Raw genomic sequence first — 23,987 nt, 5'->3', positions numbered from 1 at the left:
CAGAATGGCAGCATGCGTCCTGCTTCTGAAAGAAACTGTTTTTAAAATTGTATGGTATTATTGAGAAAGCCTTCTTAGAAAGAGCACACGATCTCTTCCCTGAAGCGCCAGAACACTTTGCGGGTGCGATTCCTTTTTCCGTAGTCCTGCTGCGTGCGGATGAAAAATATATATATCTCCGAAATTTCAAGTTTCGTATTGCGTATTTTCATAAGGTAGTCGCTCAGCGTTACATATAGTACAGCAGTTCCAGCACACCCACTCAATCAAAAAACTTGCACCCTGCGTTTCACCGACACAACTGAACAGAAGCAATGCATCATCACTTTCGTACACAGAAGGCGCGAATGCTACTGCGCTAATGATGAAAACCTCCTGAGAGCCGTTGTCAGCAACGCGGTAACGCGTCCGTGACCAACTCTGGCCCGGCTCTTCACTAACTTGTATCGGTACAAAAGGAAGATAGACAGGCGACCTATTGACAACAAGGAGATCAAGAGTCCAGAAAAGCAATTTCACATCACGTTCACTCTGTTCAGCTTTGTGCACGCGTCCAAACACTCACACAGGCACTCGGAGTAGCGGGACGTTCGGCGAACCCAACTACCTAGGTGACGGAAAAATGGCGCCGCTAAAGAGGCTCCCTTTCGTGATTCGTTGTTTCAGTCTGGGGAAATGCCAGTTCAGCTGGGGCAAGTTGAAGCGACTGGAGTCTGGTTTCTCCTTTTCGGCGGCACTCAGTTCGGCGTCCTCCAGGTGTCGAAAGGAGTAACAGCTCTGAGTCCGCTTACCCGGGGGATGTGCATCCGCACCCTCGGCTTCATTAAAGTTCACCGTCAGCACCTGGGAGAACATTCGCCTCATCGGACACGCACCCTTGGAGGCGGCGTCGCCGGAGTCGTCCGTAGCGTATTCGACGAGCGACTCTGGAGACAGGGTATCCGCACCCGGTGGTGCACTGCTGGTCGACGAATGGCGGGCTTTCTTGTCTCCTCGGCGAAGCATACTGCGTAGTCCCGGAAAGAAACCGTGTGCCTCCTTGGCGGCCTTGACGACCACGGTCGGGACGCCGCAAGTGGACGCGGGGTCCTGGATATCGCTGAACGAGAAACGAGCCAGCGAAGACAGGCCACTGCGGGTGCCCTTGCTGCCTTTCTGCACGAGTGGGCTTCGGAGCCGGTCGACGTCGTCTTCGTCTCCGCCCAATCGGAACGGACACCTGGGCTTCAACTTGGTGGCACTCCGAGGTTCATCGTCTTCGAGGTTCTCGTTCAGGTCCTGGTTTCGTGACCCGAACGGGCAGCACTTGAGCGCAGGCGCTCGCTTCGATGCCTTGACTTCTTTCGAAGCTAGAGTGTCGTTAGGGCCGGAACATGGCATCTTCGAGGTGGCGTTTAGATGGCTACTTGCCTGCGATTGCTCTTTCGCAGCCAGAGTACCACTTGGGAAAGCTTTATGGTCGTTTTGAATTTCTTCCGGAGGAGAGTCCGTCTTAGAGAGGGCTGGCGCATGGCAGCTGGTGATGCCCTTGGTCGTGCGCTCGGCACACGGTGACGCTCCTTGGGACGAAAGTGTGTCGCTACTCAGGGACAACTCTTGGCTGCTTGCCGACTCTACGTTGATGACGCACATTGGTTCGTCAAAGGGGTCGTCATCGTCGCTGACGGGATCGGTAGTCCCCCGAGCTTGTTCGGCGTCGTCGAAGCTCTGCAGAAACTTGCACTCGGAGCCACTGTCGGGTGTTGAGTCTTGCCTGGTCGTGGATACCGTGGGAAACTCGAACATCTGACTCCGGTGCTTCCGCTTTATAGGTGGCGTAAACTGTCCCGGACACTCCTGTAATGGGAAACCAGGGAAACTGAGTGACATACACATTATGCAAAAGCATTACGCTCGGGCTGAATGGAGAACCGCGATGTACTGGTCATTTAGAAAATGATTAACGAAGCGAGTTAATGTTGTTGCGCCAGTACAAGATCTTTTTGAGGGGTGACACAATCGACGAAAATGGACTTGGTTGTTGTGCACTAAGGACAGGAACATTCTAATTTATACAGCAATTCTTAGCTAGAAACTGCATTGTCAGTTACTTTTGTAGGGACACATTTTTCTATCAAAACTGAATATAAGGAAAACAAAGCCTGGTATACTCTGTGGTGTTGTTTTATATGTGGCATTCAGCAAGAGCAATGTGTTTTGTCTTGTTCGCGAAAATATTTAGCTTGTAACACTGAGAGAGAGAGAGAGAGATTGACTTTATTTAAACATATCCTGAGGAGGCTGAGAAAGGGCCATTCCGACCCTTAATTCAGCCTGGAGGCTCCGCCCAGGATGGCGCTGGCAGCCGAAGGCTTGTAGCGATGTCCAGGGCCCTCTGGACCGCCTGTAGTTGCAGCTTGTATTGATTGCTCTTGAGGGCTTCCTGCCAAGCCTCTTGGGTATTCAGTTGTGCTGCGCTATGGGTAGGGCACAGCCAGAGCATGTGTTCACAATTGCAATAGGGATGGTTGCAAAGGGAGCATGTGGGCGGTGTGTCGGGGTCGACTCTGTGTAAGGTGGATGGTGTTATGTACGTACGTGTTTGCAATCTTCTGAGAGTTAGAGCTTGTGCTTTGTTAAGTTTGGGGTGCGGTGCTGGGAAGGCACGTCTTTGTCCCCGGTAATGTGAAGTGATCTCGTGGTATGTGACTGCTTTGTCCTGGCTGCAGAGATTCTCGTACCGCTCACTCATCGAGGGGTCGTTGTCCGCGGCGCGGCGTGTGAGCTCACGCGCCAGGCGGTTGACCTCTTCGTTGGGATTGCAGTGGTCGAGTCCCGGTAACTGTCCCATGTGGGCTGGGAACCAGGATACGTAGATTTGAGCTTTCTCTTCCTTAACAAGGGTTTCTTTGCTCTCGTACTCTCTTATTGCGTTGACGGTGAGTTTTCCTGTGCTTCTAGCTACTAGGCCAGCCGTGAACGTTCGTGCCGCCGTCTTAGAGTCTGTGTATATTGTGGAGTAGGCTTGGCAGCTTTGCAAGGCTAGCGCGATCGCCATTTCCTCTGCTTCGTGGACATGGCTTGTTTGGACCGTTGCCGCGTTTATGAGGTTTCCGTCTATATCAACGACCGCTATGGCAAATGCCTCCCTGTCATAGTAGCGGGCGGCATCTACGAATAGCGCGTGCGTGTTGTGTTTTTTTGCCTTGTTTATGAGCGCCCGCGCTCTGTCCTTCCTTCGCCCTTTGTTGAACGTAGGGTGAACGTTGCGGGGGATTGGCTCAACCCTAATGTGTTTCCTCACGTCATTACCAAGCTGTGTTCTTTTCTCTGGTTGAAAAATTGGGCAAATGCCTGCGTCTCGTAGGATGAGATGGCCTGCCTGCGTCAACGACAGGCGTGTGATCTGTGCCACTCTCTGAGCCTCGAAAATTTCTTCGGCTGTGTTGGGCAGACCAAGTTGCTCGAGTTTCTCGTTGCTCGTGCTATTGGGCAAGCCGAGTGCCGTTTTCAGTCCCTTGCGGAGCATGGAGTTGATCTTTTTAATTTCAGCCTTCGTAAGTTTCAGAAACGGGAACGCGTATGCTACGTGACTTACAAGAAAGGCGTGATACGCCTTCATGATGTTGTCTTCTAGGAGGCCTGCTCTCTTGTTGGCGATTCTAGCAATGCCTCTTGAAAAATTGTTCGTGCTTTTTTCAAGGCGCTTGAGTGCTTCTTTGTTGTGGCCCTCCTTGGCGCTTAACGTTAGCCCTAGTACTTTGACCGTATATACTTGCGGTATCGTTTGGTTATTCTCAGCTTTGAGCACTACTTGCGGCTCGTCTTCGCCCGAATTCCGTCGAGGGTGAAAGAGCGTTAGAGTAGATTTAGTGGGGGACAGTGCGAGTCCAGTTGGCTTAAGAAATTCTTCAGTTGTAGTCAGTGCTTGTTGAAGGATTCCTTCCAAGGCACCATATGAGTGGGCACATGGGACCCATATGGTAATATCATCCGCGTATATGGCATGGTGCACGGATGGGATTTGAGCGAGCTTCTCCGACAACTTGTGCATCGCCACATTAAAGATCAATGGCGAGAGCACTGACCCTTGTGGAGTGCCGATATTTCCAAGTCGTTCGGTTTCGCCGCATTGCTCTCCTATGCGTATGGTGGCGGTTCGGTTCGCCAGAAAGCCTTTAATGTAGTTTTAGAATTTCTCGCCTAGGTTCATGTGTGATATTTCACCCAGTATGTGTTCATGTTTCACGGTGTCAAAGGCCTTGGCGAGGTCCAGGGCTAATATAGCCTTGGGCGTGTGGAGGAGGCCGTAACATATGTGTTCTCTTAACATCAACATGGCGTCCTGTGTGGATAGTGCCCTGCGGAAGCCAATAATGTTGTGTCGAAAGAGCCCATTTCTCTCAATGTGGTCTGTGATACGGTTGAGTATTGCATGCTCAGCTACTTTTCCAACGCAAGATGTGAGTGATATGGGCCTTAAGTTATCGATGCTCAGTGGTTTTCCAGGTTTTGGGATGAGCGAAACCTTGGCACTACGCCATTCTTTAGGCACGGTACCCGTTTCCCATGCGTCATTTATCTTCTTAGTAATGATTACGATTGCTTTATCGTCTAGATTCCGTAGCAGTTTATTGTCGATTCCATCTGGCCCTGGCGCCGATCTGCCATTGAGTTGTTGTAGAGCGTACCGTATTTCAGCTTCGCTGAATGGTTCGTCTAGCTTTTCTTGCGGTCGACCTCCATATGAGGGATTTCTGTTTTCCCAGGCTACTGATTTGCTTTCCAGTGGGAGATATTTTTGGCCTAGCGTTTTGAGGAGAGCTTGGGATCCACCACTATCCTGGGCGTGCTTGTGCACCAATCGTTCAATTTGCAGCTGGGTGCCACCTCTGGTGGGTTTGTCGCTGTCCGCCATAAGGTGTTTGAGCAGCCCCCATTTGCTTCCCTTCCTCATTTTGCCATCTGCTTCGTCACATGTGTTGTTCCACTGCTGGGCACAGATTGTCTTGGCGTGAGATTCGATTTCGCGGCCAAGGTCCGCGATTTTTGTGCGTAAGTGTCTGTTGAGCTTGTTTTTACGCCACGCTTCTTTTAGGTCATGCCTTTTCTGCAGCAAACTGGCCAGGTGAGAGTCCATTGCCTGGATGGATTCATCAGTCTCGACTTCTTTGGTGGCCTCATTCGCTGCTATTTTTAATTCATTTAAGAGAGCTTCATATGATAGTTCTGTATTGCCCTTCTGCTCCCGTATTTTACGGAACTGGTCCCAGTCTGTGATTTTGAATTTTCTTGGCGCTTTCGCCTCGTTCTCAACGGTAATTTCTAGGATGCAGTGGTCGCTACCTAGGTCTTCGGCGAGGTTATCCCAGGTAGCTCTGACGTTCTTGGTAAAGGTTAAGTCTGGCATTGTGTCACGCTGTACCGAATTACCTCTTCTCGAAGGGAGGGCAAGGTTGTTTATCAGCTGCAGGTCCAGCGCATTCGCGCTTTCTGCTAGCTTGGTGCCTTTGCCTTCGCTTTTTAAGTATCCCCATTCGGTACTCCTGGCGTTAAAATCGCCCGCTACTATGAGCGGATTGTCACCCGCCATTTGTACCGCCGAGGTAAGCAGTCTGTTGAAATCTCTTTTCTTATCTGATGGAGAGCTGTAAACATTGAGCACGAAGATGCTTCTTTGAACAGCCCTGTGTGGTAAGATTTCCACCAGGACCGTTTCCAGGCCTTTTTTATATACGGGGGCGTCCCTTTCGGCGAACATTATGTCCTTCCGGATGAAGGTAGCCACTCCTCGCGTCTTGTTCTGCTCGGGGTGCAGGGTCGGCCTGGCTACCCTGTACCCCTGTATGCCAATGCTTTTAGCAGTTTTGCTTTCTCCACATTCCTGTAGCAATATTATATGCGGCTTTTTTTTACAGGCTAGTAATAGTTGTGTTAGTGCTGCTTTGCGTTTCTGAAGTAAGTTACAGTTCCACTGCCAGATCTTAATCTCGTTACGGTCAGCAGCCATTTTGGCTTGGTAGCTTGTGTGCGTCGCGGCTCGTTATTTCCGCGAGATTGCGTGCATTGACTGGTCGGACTTTAGCTCTAGAAGGTATGCTCGGCACGCTTGCTGTAACCGCTGGTTTGTCCGCGCTTAGGCTCTGAGGAGCACCTGCCCCAGCTGGGTGGTTGCCATCTTCTCCAGGCTCACGAACCTCTGGTCAGCTTTGTCAGTGTAAGTCTTAAAGGTTTCCATAAACTTGGCAAGCGTGTTCGCCAACGTATCAATTTTGTCGTTGAGCTCAGTTGTCACGGACTCGACATTTTTCAGTAGGGCTTCTTTTTCTATCGAGACCATCTCGATCTCCTCCGTCGTGTCGCTGTCGCTGTCTACGGCTTTGCGTTTGTGTGTGTTGTGGATCGTTTGTTGTGAGCGTGTTGTCGTTGGTGCCAGTGAGCTCGACAGATTAATTCCGTGACAACTCTCTATTCTAGCTATTGAGGCCCGGAGCTGTTCAAGCTCCTTCTTGAGGGCCCTGTTTTCTTGTTCAAGCGCTACAATACGAGAATCGGGAGCATGCTCTGGCTGTGCCTTACCTTTGGGCTGGCTACTTGTGCTTCGTGCTTCACCTGCAACCCTGCTGGCCCAGGAGCCATTGTTCGGCTGCTGCTGCTGCCGCTGCGTGGCTGTTGGCCTCGTTCTCGATCGGGATCTGGAGCACTCCCGAGATGACAGGCGGTTGTCGGATCCCGACAGGGTCGAGGGGCGCCCTCCAGAACGAGAACGGCCTCTGGATCGAAAACGCCTTCTGGATCGGGAACGCCCTCTGGATCGGGATCTCCCCCGGGATGGAGAACGGTGATGGACGCTCGAGGCGTTCTCCCGTCCCGGCACCTGGTTGTGGCAGGGTTCCTTAAACGTGACAGACGTTGGTGCGTCTTGACGTTGTTGTGCTTGCTACTCTTGCTTTCTGCGTCTTCTTCTCCTTCTCATCAAGTATGGAATGTGGAAGCGTCTTTTGCATTCGCGATCTCCGGTGGGGTGATTGCCATCGCAAAGCTTGCATTTCGGCTCGCAGTGATGCACGCCGTCTTCTTGTAGCGTTTCACCGCAGTTGTGACATTTCTTGCTCGTTGCGTTTGTGTGCCGGCAAACATCGGCGCGATGGCCGACTCCTCCACACGTTCTGCAAACATCGACTTGTCGCTTGTAGAGCGAGCAGGGAACCATGGCGGTTCCGCATATCACTGTGCTCGGAACGCGCAACCCGTCAAAGAGGATTGCGACGACTTTGGTCTTTTTAATGCGTCTTGCCTCGATGGCAGTGGGATTTCGGTCGTGCACAATCAGGCGTTTGAGCGGTGCGTCGTCAAGGGAGAGGTCAACGTTCTTGATAACGCCCTTGCATGTATTATCGGGTGCGGCCACGTATGCGGCAACTTCAAACGAGCCTTGGTTTGTGTGCAGTTTCTGCACGTTCACGTATGATGTGGCATTATTTTGGTGCGGCGTAGAAATAACAATGATGTTTTGCATATTGTTGGGGCAGATCGTGTCCTCCCGTGCTTGTTCGTCGGTGATCTGGGCGGCCATGATGACGGCTCTCGCCAGCAGAACGAGGTCGACTCGGGCTACGTCTAATCCACTTCTGGGTCTCATAATTACCTTGATCTGGTCTTTGGGTAGGCGGGGTAGCCTGGAAGCGGATACCACACGGTGTAGTGCTGATTGACTTTTTTTAAAGCCCCTGGGGTGCTTCGGCTGGTTGCTGTGCTCGACCGACCCAGCGGCCAGCTCCTCGTTCGGCGGAGTCGTCTGTCTTCGGCGACCCATGGCGGTGGCCCATCCTGGTCCGTCGAAGATCTCCGCGCTTACTTCCATTCCCTCCACGGTTACGGTGGAAGGCATTTTCAGTGCTTGGTTGTCGGCTGCGACGTACGGAGGTTGATCCAGTAGCTGCCGCGTCTGGCCGAGCCCTTGGCTACGTGTAACGGCCGTACTCCTCGCTAACCCTAGGTGTGGTTAGGGTTAGCGGGGACGCTCGCCGCGTCGCAACTTTAAAGTCCAAAAATATGTCTAAGAATTCACTCACCGCCAAAAATGGCGTCTCCACTGAAACCGCAGAGCTTGCTTGTTCGAATAAGCACAAAGCCAAGTGATCTTGAAGCATAGAAACGACCGAAAACATTTAGAAAAGCGGGAGCCGACGTTTTCACGTCCGCGCTCCTCGACGCCACCTCCTTGTAACACTGAAGTGTCACTTCACATCTATTGCGTTCTTGTTTTGGTGCTATTAAGCACGGAAACATGATACGCTTTGCGGTTTCCTTTTTTGATTATACGTACACTCTTAGAAAAAAAAGGTAGTAGTACTAACTAACTTTGGGGTAGTAATGGTTTGTCACATATGTTACAACCCTGGTAGTAAGCGCAGTTAGTAACGGTGAGGGTGGTAACACTTATTACCTTTGCTGTTACTACCAGCATTCAGTAATTGTTGCTACCCTAGCCGTTTCGATCCACGGGTAGGAACTTTTAAAGGTTTCATGAAAAAAAAGAAGTAATAACCGATACTACCCTGTTCATTTATTTTGGCATTATATTTCTTCATTTTTAATGTTGGTCAATCAATGTCTCATTACCGCACAACTTCGGGTAATCTTGCGTCGGGTGCCATGAGCGCGAAGAATACATGGACGTATTTAGAAAAACTGGTGAGCGATTTAAAGTACTTGGTACTCTACCATGGGAGAGCACTAGGCTATCCCGTGGGCCTCTGAAGAATACATAGTCTAAGGGAATTTTATTTCCGGGTGTTACGTTTACTTCCGGATACACACAGAAAAATGTACAGTGATGATCAATGCGTATGTACAATGCAAGCTGTTATATACAGCGAAAAGAACTTATTTGCGTATGCAGTGATGTACAATGCAAAAACTGTACAACAAAGACAGGACATTCAAGAACATCGAGATGATTAAGCTTAAATAAACAGTAGGGCTATAGGAACAAACAAGGGGGGTCATTCACAGTGTAGGGTGATGTTTTTTGCATTCACCTGTGAGGACAGGTTGCTCTCGTGCTCAAGAACAGTATTGAACAAAAAAGACATGTTTCTAATGAAGAAGAAAAGGAAAATACACACTGCAATTTCACAGTGGTACAAGCTTTAGCCCACCTCCTCAACAGGGGAGGAAAGACATAGACACTGTTGTTTTTCACAATAATGAATCTCGTAAACCAGTGCCGGAGGAAAGCCTCTTCTCCCAGTATAAATTATTCTTCGTTGATATGCATAAGCATTACGTTTCTTAAGCGATGTAGCAGAGAAAACCTGGCTCTTTGAGGGCGTCCCCTCAGGCAGGCCAGTCCCCTCCGCTTCCATAAGACGAAGGCTCCGACAGCCATTAAAAGTTCGCCAAAGTGGTCCATGTGGCGAGACTTCAACTGTATACTTATTTGGAACATACTGGTAATGGTAACCATGCGCCAAAAGGTGCGCGCTACAATACATTCATGAAAGTCATGGTCCAGCGTTTCGACGCGGCCGCATTGCGGGCATGTGGCGGAGGGCGCCACGCCCCACGCCGCAAGGCTCGTAGTGTGTTGGTAAAGCCTCCCATTCCCTAAGCCAGTTTAGATCACGGACTCTGGAGGGGAGGGATGTATTTGTAAGCGTCCAACATCTTTTCTCGCGGCATTTTGGGCGCTGTTCCTCAGTTAGACTTTTAAAAGCTATTAGTTCACTCATGTCGGCGGGAGACATTTCCATCAGTTCTTGGACTGGAGAATCATTTCGCCATCGTTGCAAAGACTTTATCACATGCGTGTAATACGCCGGTGGCTGTTCAGCAGCTGGTCCCTTTTCGTTTGTTAAGCCAAGAAACCTTCTAGAGGTACCTAGCATACACACTACGAGTTGCCTGCCTCGATACGATGAGTTTCTAGATGAGTTTTCTAAGAGTGCCCAGGTGTTTTTGAGAGCCAACATTCGGCACATTACATCAAGGTTTGACATATGGAGCCCTCCCCATTTTACTTGTAGGCGAACCAAGGCTCTAGCAACAGCTTCAGCGTGGCCATCTCAAAAAAAGGAGCCACACGCAGTGGCCACTCTCAGCAACACCCGACAAGGCGGTCGAGCAATTCTGGCTACATAAAACAGGGGCGCTGTTATGCTTGATTTCATAAGATAAGCTCTATCAGTGAAAGGTAAGTGGAAATTTCCGGCGGTCTCTAATTAGCAAGTTTACTAATTTTTTATGGTACAGAATGAAGTAAGCGTGGGGTGTATATAGACCCTATTTTGCAGATGCATATCTGGCACAGGAAATCACTTGTGTTTCAGGAAGAATTATAGCAAATGTGAATCTAGAGCACTATATCATATTAGCTTGTTACGTTTGTTTGAAACGTACCACAAGAGTTTTAATCAGTCTTACTTATAAAAATATATATGTCATGTCTGTTTATTATAAAAGGGCCACAAAAAGGAATTATGTACAGTGGCCAAAACAAGGTACCAAACTCGTAAACATAGCCTCAGTGCATTTGAATGCTTCACATGGCTAATATATCAGCGGTTAAAAGGTAATATTGTTCTTGGTGTTTGACATGCCAAAACAATGATATTACTTGGAGAAACGCCGTAGTGCATTAATTGTGATCATCCTCCGGAATAATTGTGACCGTCTGGTTATTTTAATCTGCCGGTCTTGTTTATTCACTGTAATTTACTAAGTTTGTGGTAATTGTTTCTTAAAACGCGTGTAGCACTTGCTTATGATTCGTTAACTTGTACTTCTTCGTTTCGACAATATCAGAAAGACGTTTACATATCTCGGTTGCGTAATTTGAAACGGTGTTTTCTTTTTAATCCATGGATAACTTCTGTGTCATTTTTTCGTTTAATTATGATACGTAGAGTCGATTCCTCTCATAAATTATAAGAATCAAAATCACACGCTATTTTGTATTAGATGGTCAACAGCCGGTAGCACAAAGGTAGTAAGGAAGCAAGAAAGGAAGTAACGGCTGCAGTCACTGACTCTTTCATTGCAGTTACTAACTGTTTACTAACTAGGTAGTAAACAGGTCGCAAAAAGTCAGTAACGGTTGCAGCTAGTAACTGTTTACTAACGTAGGTAGTAAACAGGTAGAAAAAGGGTAGTAAAGGTCCAAGAAATGTAGTAAGCATTGCAGTTACTGCATATTTGCTTGGAGTTGCTATCTTTTTACCAACTTTTTTTAGAAGTGTATGTGCGCAAGTAGCCCTCATTATCTACAATACTCAAAAGAAGGAGCAATGCTTCAGATAAATACACGCAGGTAAGGGCAATCTGTCTAAAGAAAGTGGTGTCAAGGCTGTAGGTGCTTACAGCGTTTTTAATGGCGTCTCCGCTAGTGACGAGAGGAGATCCGCCGGGAGATGGCGTGGATGAGCTGCGAGAACCCGTGTTTCTGTCTGAGTGGACCGGTGACCCAGTGGGCGACCGGAAGTGACCACCGCCTCCGTACAGAGCCGGTCCTAGAGTAGCAGGATCTGGCGCCACATTGTCTCCTGGCCGGGACACGTTGTAGCAGCGCACCGGAAGCTCGGTGACAGGCTTCGTGGCCAGGAAGAGATAACCATCCTTTTTGAGATGCCTGTTGCGAAAAACAAAGACATTGGATGAGGAACGCGGCAGGGATTGTTTGATACCTGTTACAGAGGTTTCTTGCCACCAAGTGGAAGGCGTCAAGGTGTTATAACATGAGATGCAAGTATCTGTTACAGATGCAAGCGTTTACATTGATCACCTTTAGCGACGAATAAGGCATAATTATCATACGTCATTCGTTCCAGCCTCCGGCAGGGCAAAGCTTCCTACGTGTTACCGGCGAAGAACTCTTGTTTGTCCCAATGAGGGTGAACAAAACTAGCGATCTCAAAACGCAAGAGCGATATTAGAGAGCATCTTCATTCGGCGAAGATTTTGCTCCTCGCGTCTTAACTGAACGCGCTGACCTATCACTTGAATAGAACACTCCCTTCATGTGCGCTCAGCGCTGTCACTTTTACGGAGTGCTGAGTATTATGTTTCTTGAGAAGCAGTTCTTTATGTATTTGAAAATCAACGATACTCACCGTTTCGTTTCCTCTGTGATGGTGACCTGCTTGGGCAATCCGTGACTTTCCACCTTGTTTGCCAGTGTGACCGTGTGGCCGAAGAGGCAGTAGCGAGGCATTTGTGTACCAACGACTCCAGCCATAGCAGGGCCCGAGTGAATCCCAATCCGTATCTGCGAGTAAACCACCAAGAGATTAAACTTTATTTATATCAATGGCAGAAATTCCTTGTACCAATGACCGGACAGCACGCTCTAAAACGTTGCTGCTGCTGTTAGTGTACGATGCGATGACAGACTCAAGAAGTCGGGATGGGTTAGGCAGCACCGATTCTACGCGCACGATCAAAACAGCGCTCGGAAATAATACTTTGCAATAATACGCAACAACAACTCACGCGATGTCTATCTACTTTGCAGTCTTGGAGAAAACCTTCGTTTCTTTTATGAAACAGTCATAAGCCGTCAGACAGCCGTTAAAGAAGGTCCCAGTTTGGTAGTAGAGTTTCATCATAACATTTATTTGCAATGTATGTCGCTTGCAGTGATGCCCGAATAGTTTAAAGGATGTCAAACCTGGAGACTTTTTTACTTTTAGCAGTTCATTTCTTGTAGCATATTGTAAACTTGAAAACTAATGCGCTGCTAGTACGAGTCCCCATCCACGAAAAAGAAAAAAAATTCCCAGCAAATCTACGGAGTAAATGACGATGAGTGGGGCAAAGTGTCCGTCCGTCCATCCGTCCGTCCGTCCGTCCGTCTGGTGTCTGTCTCTCTGCCTGGCGTTCGGTTGGTCCGTCCATCCGCTCCTAGTACCCTAGAGTACGCATCGGACGGATGGATGAACGGACGCTTGGCACCACTCATGATGATTCACTCCGTGTATATGCTGTGATTTCCTTGTACGCAAACCAATAACACCGCCTAGTGACATAATTTTCAAGGAAATATACACACAACTTCATCCAGAAGGCCATTCTTAACACTAACTAGAAGAAGCTACTACCACAACATACTACTACTGCGAGAGAACGACCCACACTATAAGGAGCTTTGCCCCTATAACTTTTTAAAAGAATCGCGCACTCAAACTAAACTTCAGCTGCCTCTGTAGTGCCATAACAACGCGACCAGGAGACAAAGAAAGCACAAGCCCTTTGATTGGTTCATAGAAGTTTTCAGGCAACAAAAACGGCATGACTCTGCCCATGCTGGACAGAGTCCTACCAGAGTTAGAACGAGCATCTAACTTTTATTCGAGTAAAAAAAAAAGAACGAAATGAAAGAGGAAGTCAACTTCAGCGTAAGCTCTCGAAAGCCGAACCACGAAGTTAACTTTGAAGCGCTGCGCATACCAACAGGCAAACCAGTACAGCACCCCATCTGAACACGCAGGCTTATAGCATTCGTGGTCGTCATGCGGACGTCAGAAGCAATCCGACGAGCTGTGGCACGAGTGGAATAATAATGCGGCAATAACGAAACGTCAGTCCTACTCTAAAAAAAGAAGAAGGAGAAAAAGGAGGAGCGATGAGTTGGCCTTTGCTCTGCCTTCGTATGAGTCGTCGTTTTTCATCGCTGCCCGTTTCGATTCATCCCAGTGCCCCGCCATTAATTTCGAAGCAAGAGGACGATCCGCGTATTGCGTGTCACCGGACTCTTTTTCTCTTTTCTGCTGGACATGAGCTTGGTGGCCATTGGACTAACTCTACCGGAGGTCAAGCGCGTATAGTATTTAAAACAAAATACAGAGAGAAAGAGGAATGATCCCTGTTTTATGGAACGGCCAGTGCTGATGGCATTATTTATATCGCCACGCACTTGTGCGCGTCGTATAGTTCTGCACAAAAGGCACCCTTGGTTTTGGACCAACAGCCATTATATAGAGGAAGAACTTCGTCTACGCGCCAAAAGCGAACGGGTGGCCGTGAACACTGGCGATAAAAATGGGAAGCTGGCGAGAACACTGGCGGGAAAAATGGAAGTGGGCGAGAAAAACGTTGAATGGTTGGAGAATGTGGAATGAATTGCGTTTTTAATGTGCCAGCCGGTCCCCTCATTTCTTTGCCGAGCTTGGTGAGCAACCTTTCCCGCCGTGGTGGTCTAGTGGCTAAAATACCCGGCTGCTGACCCGCAGGTCGCGAGATTGAATCCCTGCTGCGGCGGCTGCATTACCGATGGATACGGAACTGTTGTAGGCCCGTGTGCTTAGATTTGGGTGCGGGTTAAATAACCCCAGGTGGTCGAAATCTTCGGAGCCTTCTAATATGGCATCTCTCATAATCATATGGTGGTTTTGGGACGTTAAACCTCACAAATTCATTAATCTTCACCAATGGTGAGCAACCTTTGAATAATCTATGACAGCTTGCCGGTAAAAAAATTCTAGCTTTATTATAATGTGAGAAAAAAGAGCTAGTCTTTCTTGAGCTTTTACGCTGGAATAAATGTCTGAAAATTTCATCATGAACTACCAAAATGAGCAAGTTTATCGGTCATGAGAGATATCAGCCTTGAATGTTTTTTTCGAAGCAGAGGTAACGAAGCTAACACTACTTTAGCCATATCGGTCGAGATGCCAATTCAACGAGAGTAAGCTAATGCTGGTCCAAGTGGAAGGTGAGATCAAACGAGTTGCCCATCTACGAGATGGTTGCGATGGCGTTAAAGAGCTCATTTCGCAGAAGTTTTGGCATCGGCGTCATCGGCTGTGAGCGAAAAATTGTCATCTTATGCGTGACCGAAAAATCGCGAATGATGCAGATAAAATAAAAGATACAATAATCGTGGGCCAGAGTGGGGTCTGATCAAAGGTCGTTTGGGTAAGAGTAGAGATCGATCCCGGGTCGTTTGCGTGGCAAGCGGATGTTCTACCAAACGGTCAAGTATTCGCTTTTGAATACAGTGGAAAAACTTCGTCCGCTTGGAAATGCAGTGGAAGTAGCTGTCAAGCTTTACAAACACGCATCCTGTATACGTGCTTCACAATGCAACATGACATATTGCAGTAACACTGCGCGGTATAAGCCCCCATTCAGCGGGCGTCAGAGTGTGCGATTACCATAATGGCTTCGCAACGACCACGCAGGTGAGGCCACTAGATCTGCACATGATGGTAAGAAAATACTCAGCCATCCCGTTCACAAAAACCGACGTAGCTGCAAGGCTTCGTTCGCTTGCACGTGACCTCACACTGATACTGAGGAACTCAACTGAATTCACAAACGCTTGCCTATACATAACTTGGATCCCGATCTCAAGTTTCGTCTTCCCTTAGGAATATCTAGAGTTGAGGAGACTCCTCTGTGCCGCCTGTGGGTCGGCGTAGCCTTCAAGAACGCACATTTTTTTCTTATTGGTATGGCCAGCACCTCTACGTGCAAGTATACTGCAGCTGCGAAGAAACAATCGCCCATTTTCTGTGCGAGTGTACCCATTTTAACGCGCTAAGACAAGAACTTACCGAAGCGCTAGATAAAGTAAATGATCGCCGAGTCAGATATTTATATGTGCCGGCTAAATTATCTGCTTTTCAATGCAGAGTTTTCTCTCTCCCTTTTTGTTGGAACAAACAATTCTGTGTCATTAGCCGAGTTCATTCACATCCAAGAAGGCTTTAAAAGCTTCATTAAACTTTTTGGGGACAACTGGCTTTACAGACATACATTAGTATCGTATACTCTTTAATTTTGCTTTTCGTCCTTTTCTTTTTATTGCATTTCCCACTCTCTCTATTTGTAACATCTCTTTTTTATCATCTTTTACTCCCCTTTCCCAGCACAGTGTAGCCAGCTGGTCTAAAAACTGGTTAACCTTCCCTGTCTTTCCGCTTACTTCCTCTCTCCTGCATAATGGCTTTGGGGGTTTAAAGCCGGTCGCCCCCTACAAAAAGCACCCAAGCTACGGCGCCGGTTTCCTTAAGGCCACGTAGTGGGTGCATATAAAATTCCAAAAGGTTTCATGCACTTAGTGCTATGCACTACTACGAACAGGATATCGCAATCGTGTGCCACTCCTAAAGGCGAATCTTTAGTGTCTCCAAATTTTTATTTTTGCCGTTTCTACGGAATACACGTATCATAGATATACTGTGGCTTACTTTGAGTCTGTTGACTGTATTTTTTTCGTTTTTACTGTGAGTTTTAATTACACGTTTCTTTGTTTTTTTTCATGCTTCATCATTCATTACATCTGAGGCTAACGTCTCCTGAATGCTGTCATTGCAGTTTTACTACCTGTGTATGCTCTTTAGGACGACAGTCTTTATTGGGATACTTCAACGCAGGTCTGTCTGTCGGTACCTTGAAACAGTTCAAGCCACCCGACCAAAGTTTAAGCACTTCCTCAACGCCCAGTCATCTTGATCTGATGGCTGCGTTCATAGTTGTGAACGTTGTCCATGAAAAAGCAAACAATACCCATATCTGAGGTGCAACATTAGCACTCATGTGGTGTTTCTTTACTAGAAAATACATGGTGTAGTGAGGAAGCGGGGCCTGAGCGGCATTTCTCTGCGCCTCAGGGGCATTGCCATCAGCATAGGCTCGTGCATGCTGCGCTTGGCTGGAGGCTGAAGACTGCTTCACCTTCTGCGTTCTGCTCTGCAAATAAACCCTGTTACAAGTGGTGGAGTCTTCTGGGTTTCGATCACACTGGAGCTTCAAAATCGCATTTTACGGTCCATTATTCCTAGCGACGCAAGCGCCGCTTCAACTCCTCCACCGGCACCGCCTACTGTCTTCTGCGCCGGTTCTCTGCGTCGGCGAGATCCCCCTGTTTTCTCAGGCACAGAAGACAAGGACGTTGATGACTGGATTTCTATGTACGAGTAAGTGAGTACTCACAACAAATGGGTTGATGCCGCCAAGTTGGCCTACACTTCTTTCTACCTGTCGGACGTGGCCAAGCTGTGGTTCATAAACCACGAAGCGGATCTCCCTACGTGGTCCGTCTTTCAACCGAGCCTCACACAAGTTTTCGGACGGTCTGAGGTACGCAAACGCCGTGTCGAACAATCGCGCTTGCATACTCGGTCCCAGCAGCTTGGTGAGACTTTCACAAGCTATATTGAGTACGTTCTGGACCTTTGCAAGTGAGTCAACGAGTCGATGTCCGAAGAGCCAAAGATCAAGCACATCATGAAGGGCATTGAGGACGACGCTTTCCAAATGTTCTTTCTAAAAGTCCTCGCAATGTCGTAGAACTGACCGAGCTATGCCAGAGTTTCGACGAGTTGCACAGGCAACGTCTTTCCACGCGACGTCCCTCGGTGCCCGAGGTCTCTTGGTTCAGCCTGTTCACGCTTTGCCTAGGAGACGACCATGCCACTCTTCCCTCAAAGCTCCAAGAGTTCATCCGCGCTGAGGTCGCTCGTCAACTCTCTTTGATGTCCTGTGTACCCGATCAACCGCGCAGATTGACGTCTACGCTCCGCGACTTCATTCAAGACCAGGCCGCACAAGTTCTTCCTCCCGCCCGTGAACCACCGCCAGTCGAGGCACCTCTCACGTACACCGATTCTGTTGCTCGACCTCGACAGCCTGCATTCCAGCCAGCGCCTATGTAATCGCCGCCGCCATTTTCGCCGCCGACCTATTCACCGCCGCCTATGCCGATAACACCTCGGCCGCATATTCTTGCCCCCCAGCCGCAACTCGGCGTCTACACCGACCAGTGGCGGACCTACGACAACCGTCCGATATGTTTTGCTTGTGGCGGTGTTGGCCATGGGGCGCGTTATTGTCGTCGTCACCAGGCTGCTCCGAACATTCGACGAATGCCCTCTTTCAACCCCCAGTTTTCTTCTGCGCCTTCAAGCAATCCTTCGTCTTCCTTTCCCCCTGGTTGTCCTCTCGGCCCCACCCACAGCTACCCATCTCCACTTCGACGTTCGCCTTACCTATGCGTTGCCGTTCCGGACCCACCGATCAGGAAAACTAACCGCCGCAGTTCCCGAGGCACGAAATGCGTCCCCGTCGCCATGCACAAGTCCTCGCCCCTGTTCAGCTAATGTCATTGAAGTGTCAGTCGATGGTATCATTGTGATGGCACTTGTCGACAACGGAGCTGCTCTATCCATCCTTGCCGTCCACCTGTGCCGCAAACTCCGCAAAGTTCTGACGCCATTATCCGGTCTCTCTCTTAGAATGGCTAATGCACAAAGTGTAACACCTCTCGTAGCCTGTACCACACGAGTCGTCATCGAAGGGATTCTGTATATCGTCGAATTCGTTGTGCTGCCCTCGTGTTCCCATGACATATTACTCGGCTGGGACTTCTTCGCGAATAATATTGCTGTCATTGACTGCTGTCGCGCTGAACTTGAGCTGTCTGCACTTCCTGATGTTGACGCTGTCGAAGCCTCCCTACCGTACTATATACTGTCTGTTTTTTGACGACACCACCGTACCGCCGCGCTATTCTCTGCTGGTGACTGTGTCGTGTGACGCTACTTCCAACGGCGATGTTCTATTTACGCTCTCTGCCCTGTTTATTCAACGCAAATGTTCTCCACTGCCCGTTGCTCTCCTTACTCTCCACCATGGCGTCACGAAGACGCTCGTGTTCAACACACTAGAAGGGCCTTTACCTTTATTCCATGGTGAATGTCTCGGTCACGTGCATCCGATCGACGCCCGTCACAGTTTTGACGCTCCGTCTAGTTTACTTTCTACGGACCTCAGCGCACTCATTTCTGAACCTGTTGTTGACCAGTCACTCCTTGACGATTTCCACAGCTCCATCTATGTCGCAAAGTCTTCTTTAGAACGAAGCCAGTTGATCAACTTGCTGCAAAATTTCGCACTTCTTCTGACAGCCACGCTTCCGGCCTCAGTCGCACATCGAACATATCTCACAACATCGACACAGGAAGCCAAACGCCTCTACGGCAGCGTCCCTACCGAGTCTCAGCGTCGGAGCGCCATGTTATGGACGATCATGGAGGTTGCTGACATGCTCCAGCGGGGCATGTCAGCAACCTGTACAGCCTTCTAACAGTCCCTGGGCGTTAGCGGTCGTTCTTGTTAAGAAGGACGGCTCCATTCGGTTCTGTGTCGACTACCGACGCTTAAACAAGATCACTCGTACGGACGTTCACCCGTTACCACGAACAGACGGTGCCCTTGACTGTTTGCAAGCAGCAGAATACTTCTCTTTGCTGGATTTACGTTCTGGATACTGGCAAGTTCCTATGGAAGTATCTGACCAACCGAAAAGAGCATTTGTCACACCCTATGGATTATACGAATTTACCGTTATGGCTTTCGGACTTTGTAATGCTCCAGCCACTTTTGAGAGAATGTTGGACACTACTTTACGGGGCCTCAAATGGAACACATGTTTATGCTACCTTGATGGTGTAGTTGTCCTTTCTACCGATTTAGACACCCATTTAAAACGTCTCGAGCACGTCCTCCCACGACTCGCCAACTCCGGCCTTCAACTCAACCTCAGAAAGTGTGGTTTTAGTGCCCGGCAGCTCACCATTTTTGGCCACGTCGTATCGCGGGACGGCATACTTCCCGACCCCGCCAAGCTTCGAGCAGTCGCCGATTTTCCAAAGCCAAAGAACTTAATGTATCTTGGAAGTTTTGTCGGCTTGTCGTCATACTTCCGACGCTTTATTAGAAATCTTGCTTCCGTATGTGCGCCCCTTACGGACTTTCTTAGCGGCAACAAGGGCCTTTCTATCCGGCCACCAGTATGCGACACTGCGTTCACCAAATTACGACGCCTGCTAATTTCACCACCCATCCTTCGCCACTACGATCCTGCCGCTCCTACGGAGGTTCATACTGATGCCAGCGGTGTTGGACTTGGCGCTCTGCTCAAGCAACGAAAGGCAGGGTTTGATGAATATGTTGTCGCCTACGCAAGCCGAACTCTGACGAAAGCCGAGGCTAACTACTCCGTGACCAAGAAAGAATGTTTAGCTATTATTTGGGCCCTTGGAAAATTTCCCCCTACCTGTATGATCACGCATTCAATGTCGTCACTGACCTCCACGCCCTTTGTTGGCTATCTACTCCTAAAGACCCTTCCGGACGACTTGCTCGCGGGCCGCTAAAACTTCAGGAGTACGACACCTGCGTTATTTACAGATCCGGTCGTAAGCACACGGTCGCCGACGCCCTTTCTCGTTCACCCATATCAGATGAAGGTGTTTGCCTCTCTTCTCTCGAGCCTGCACTTGTGTCATCCAGCTTGCGCAACATGACGGTGGAACAACGATAGGATCCCTGGATCAGTGGCCTCATAAACATTCGTTTTGATCCTCTCACTCCTTCGCCGTCTTGCGCTCTCCGCCGCCAGGCTAGCAACTTTTGCCTAAGAGACGATCTTCTTTATCGAAGCAACTACATTTCCAACGGTTGCAAGTGTCTCCTTGTAATACCCCGCGATCTTCAAGCTGTTATCTGCGAAGCTTTCCACACTTACCCACAGTGCGCCCACGCAGGCCTTTTCAAGACAGACGCTAGGCTTCAACTCAGATTTTATTGGCGTGTCATTTATAACAACGTGTGGAAATTCATTCGCTCGTGTGCCCAGTGCCAACGACGAAAGTTACCTCCCTGGAAAGTCTACCCATCACGACCTCTTCCTTGTCCCAGTCGACCTTTTTATCGCGTCGGCATTGGTATTTACGGACCACTACCATCAACTCTAGCTGGTAATAGCTGGATTATTGTTGCGATAGACCATCTCAAACGCTATGCCGAAACAGCTGCACTGCCAACTGCCCCAGCCCATGACGTTGGAACGTTTCTGTTGCGACGTTTCATTCTGCGTCATGGTGCCCCTCGCGAGCTCTTATGTGACAGAAGCCGGGCCTTCCTTTCTGACGCCTTGAAGGAATTACTCAACGAATGCTGAATCGTGCATCGCACAAAGACAGCGTACCACCCTCAGACGAATGGTATGACGGGGCACTTCAACCGTACTCTTGGCAATATGCTGTCGATGTACGTCGCCTCTGATCATTCAAGTTGAGACCAAGTTCTCGCATTCGTCAACTACGCGTATAATACTGCCGTACAAGCTACTACTGGGTTTTCGCCGTACTTTCTTCAATACGGACGAGAACTTTCCAATACAGTAGACATATATTCTTCCATACAAACCTGATAATTTCGAAAATACAACTCTGTCTGAAGCTACCCGACATTCTGAAGATTGCCGCGCTTGCCGCTCTTTTTGTACTGAGGACCAGTGGCAACAGCAATCCCGCCAACCTGGGTCCACTCGGCTCCAAACTTTCCACCTGGTTCATTGGTATGGCTTCGGGCACCTGATACTGCACCTGACCGCTCCGCAAAAGTTCTTCCCAAATACCTCGGACCATACCGCGTTGTAGAGAAAATGTCAATCACAATGACATCGTAGAGCCCATCATCCCATCCATAGACCTGCGCTACCACTGTGGCGACGCTGCCCACGTCCCTCGCCTCAACCCATACTATGACCCATTGGTCGTTTCTTCTCCCTAATCCGTCAGGATGGCGCCTTTTTCTGCAGAGGGCGATTGTAGTGAAGAAGAAGGGCCTAAGCGGCATTTCTCGGTGCTTCAGGGTCATCGCCATCAGCATAAGCTCGTGCTTGCTGCGCTTGGCCGGACGCTGCTGACTGCTTCGCCTTCTGCGTTCTGCTCTACAAATAAACCCCGTTGCAATAGATACGTGATTTTGAAGAGCGTTTTTAGGCTGCGCTCATAATGCGACGCTATGCACAAAAAGCGGGTGTTTCCTACGCTTCGCTGAAAAGATACGGTGCTGGCATCTACCAGTCGCGGTGAGTTCTACACAAGCTTCTGTTTGCCGACAAAGCTACTGTTCGCACTGCACAACCATTCAGTGACTATTCCGTATAATAGGCACTGCATCTTGATCTCCAAGGTTTTGACGGTGTGATACACTCGCTCTCTGAATTTCGTGCCGACCAGTTGTGCCCTCGCGATCTCCGACGACAGCGCACCTCTGGCTGATTGGCTCGCCCTAAGCCATCTCCGCCAGAAACCTGGAGACTTACAAAGAGGGTTCAGCTTAAATTGAGGACGACGCAGCGAGCAATGGAAAGAAAAATGGTAGGTGTAACCTTAAGAGACAAAAAGAGAGCAGAGTGGATTAGGAGACAAACAGGGGTTAAGGATATTATAGTTGAAATAAAGAAGAGGAAATGGACATGGGCCGGGCATGTAGTGCGCAGACAGGATAACCACTCGTCATTAGGGGTAACTAACTGGATTCCAAAAAAAGGGAAGCGGGTTAGGGGGAGACAGAAGGTTAGGTGGGCAGATGAGATTAAGAAGTTTGCGGGTATAAATTGGCAGCATGCAGCAAGCACAGGACCGGGTTAACTGGCGGAACATGGGAGAGGCTTTTGTCTTGCAGTGGACGTAGTCAGGCTGATGATGATAATGATGCTGATGATGAAGCTATCTCCGACTGCCTACAAGAGCTCTCGCAGAGGGGTGCCCCGTCCTCGGGCTTCTGCGACCGTGTCCATTTTTCTTATCTTCTCCTTCCATTTGGTTGTCGCTGTCCCTGCGCCATGCTCTCTCCTTCTCCCTCTCTATCTATATACCATTAATCCTATCCTTTTAATCACTAGTTAATCACTCGTTACCCCCATCCCTCGTGTACTGTTGAGGTGTTGCTCTCTGATGCAGACTGTTGCGGGGCTCACTTTTCTCTTTTGTATTTAAGAATCACATAAGTAAAGATGCAATATTTCTCGTGTGCGTAGTTGCAAAATGAAAATTATCAGCATGAGCGTTAAACAAAAGCGGGCTACGTGTCTCTGAGCCCAATCGGAGGCTTCTGTCTCTCATTGCCCGTTAAATGCGATTGACATGTTCCAGTAGGAAACACTGGTCTATCATGGCGTGCTTTGCGCCTCCCTGTGCTTCTCTTGTATGCAACGCCGCGATGAACGCCAGAGTCAATGCCGCCACCAGTGTAAGCGTTAAGGCTGGTTCACACCGAAGGCAGCGCGGCAAAGTGGGCAAGCGGGCTTTTCGAAGCGGTGAGGCGGCAAGAGCGTGCTTCTGTTCAGACCGCCCACTTCTTTTCGATCGCCGCGCGGCGGAGGAGGCGGGCATTTCGCGTTTTTGCGCACGTGTTACTATGACGTGGCAATGCTTCTCTCAAACGTAAACCCGCGCTCCCACCGCGCCTCCACTGCGTGGCGTTCTGATTGGCTGCAGCAAAGCAGCGAGCATCCGCAGATGGCGAAAAATTATTCCGCGAGCGATCACCCTTCCACCTCGTTCTCCTCCTGCTTTTGCCGCCTGGAGAGGAGGTTTCCCCGCTTTACGCTTTGCCGCCTTGCCACTTCGGTGTGAACGAGGCAATAGCGCCCTCTGCTTCGCATCCACACACGGTTTCCTTTAGTGGGACATTGGGTAATTTTGTTTATTTGTTTTCCGTTGGCAACTAAGCCTTTTGTTTCGCGTTTGGAGCAGTTTGTGTCACTCTCGCCTTCTGTGTCTATCTTCGATTTATATAATTTCCGTCCTCACTTTACGAAGTGAAAATGAAAAATAGATGATTTAAAGAATGTTATTTGCGCCCCAAGAGAAGCATCTCTGGAGACCTCGCGCTTCGTGATTTCCGCAAATCGATCGAAAAACAACAGCCGAATGCTTAGATCGCGTCAGGATTGAGTGGCTTCTTTTATTTTATAGAGGGAGGCGGAATCTTTATTCGGGCCACCACTTTTCCACGTGGTCACCCCGCATAGATTTGCATCGCTTCGCAGCTGGCCTCTCACCAAACGTTGAGCCTCGAAGACGGATGGAAACGCGTCTCGCAGTCTTTACTGGACGGGTAGTTTCCTTTTTCTGCGTACACCACTTCGCCACAAGGCACTCAACATTACTTGAGCCGCAAAAAGCTTTCCCGCTGTTTCGAGCCGG

The 23,987-nt window shown here is 49.0% G+C and overlaps 1 protein-coding gene across 1 annotated transcript in view; it reads right to left on the bottom strand.

Annotated features, from left to right (window-relative positions):
• Positions 1 to 212: 212 nt before the first annotated feature.
• Positions 213 to 23,987, bottom strand: part of LOC119169585 (guanylate cyclase soluble subunit beta-1) — a 189,564-nt gene continuing 165,789 nt past the window's right edge. Inside the window, exons 11-13 of the mRNA XM_075875140.1 lie at positions 12,093 to 12,247; positions 11,344 to 11,611; positions 213 to 1,836 (exon numbers count right to left, since the gene is read on the bottom strand). Coding sequence (XP_075731255.1) covers positions 604 to 1,836; positions 11,344 to 11,611; positions 12,093 to 12,247 — 1,656 coding nt within the window. The 3' untranslated portion in view covers positions 213 to 603. The remainder of the gene's footprint in view (positions 1,837 to 11,343; positions 11,612 to 12,092; positions 12,248 to 23,987) is intronic.

This window comes from Rhipicephalus microplus, chromosome 2 (assembly GCF_043290135.1).
Source record: "Rhipicephalus microplus isolate Deutch F79 chromosome 2, USDA_Rmic, whole genome shotgun sequence".
In the NCBI taxonomy this organism is placed as follows: domain Eukaryota; kingdom Metazoa; phylum Arthropoda; class Arachnida; order Ixodida; family Ixodidae; genus Rhipicephalus; species Rhipicephalus microplus.
This window is presented reverse-complemented; position numbering and strand designations above follow the sequence as displayed.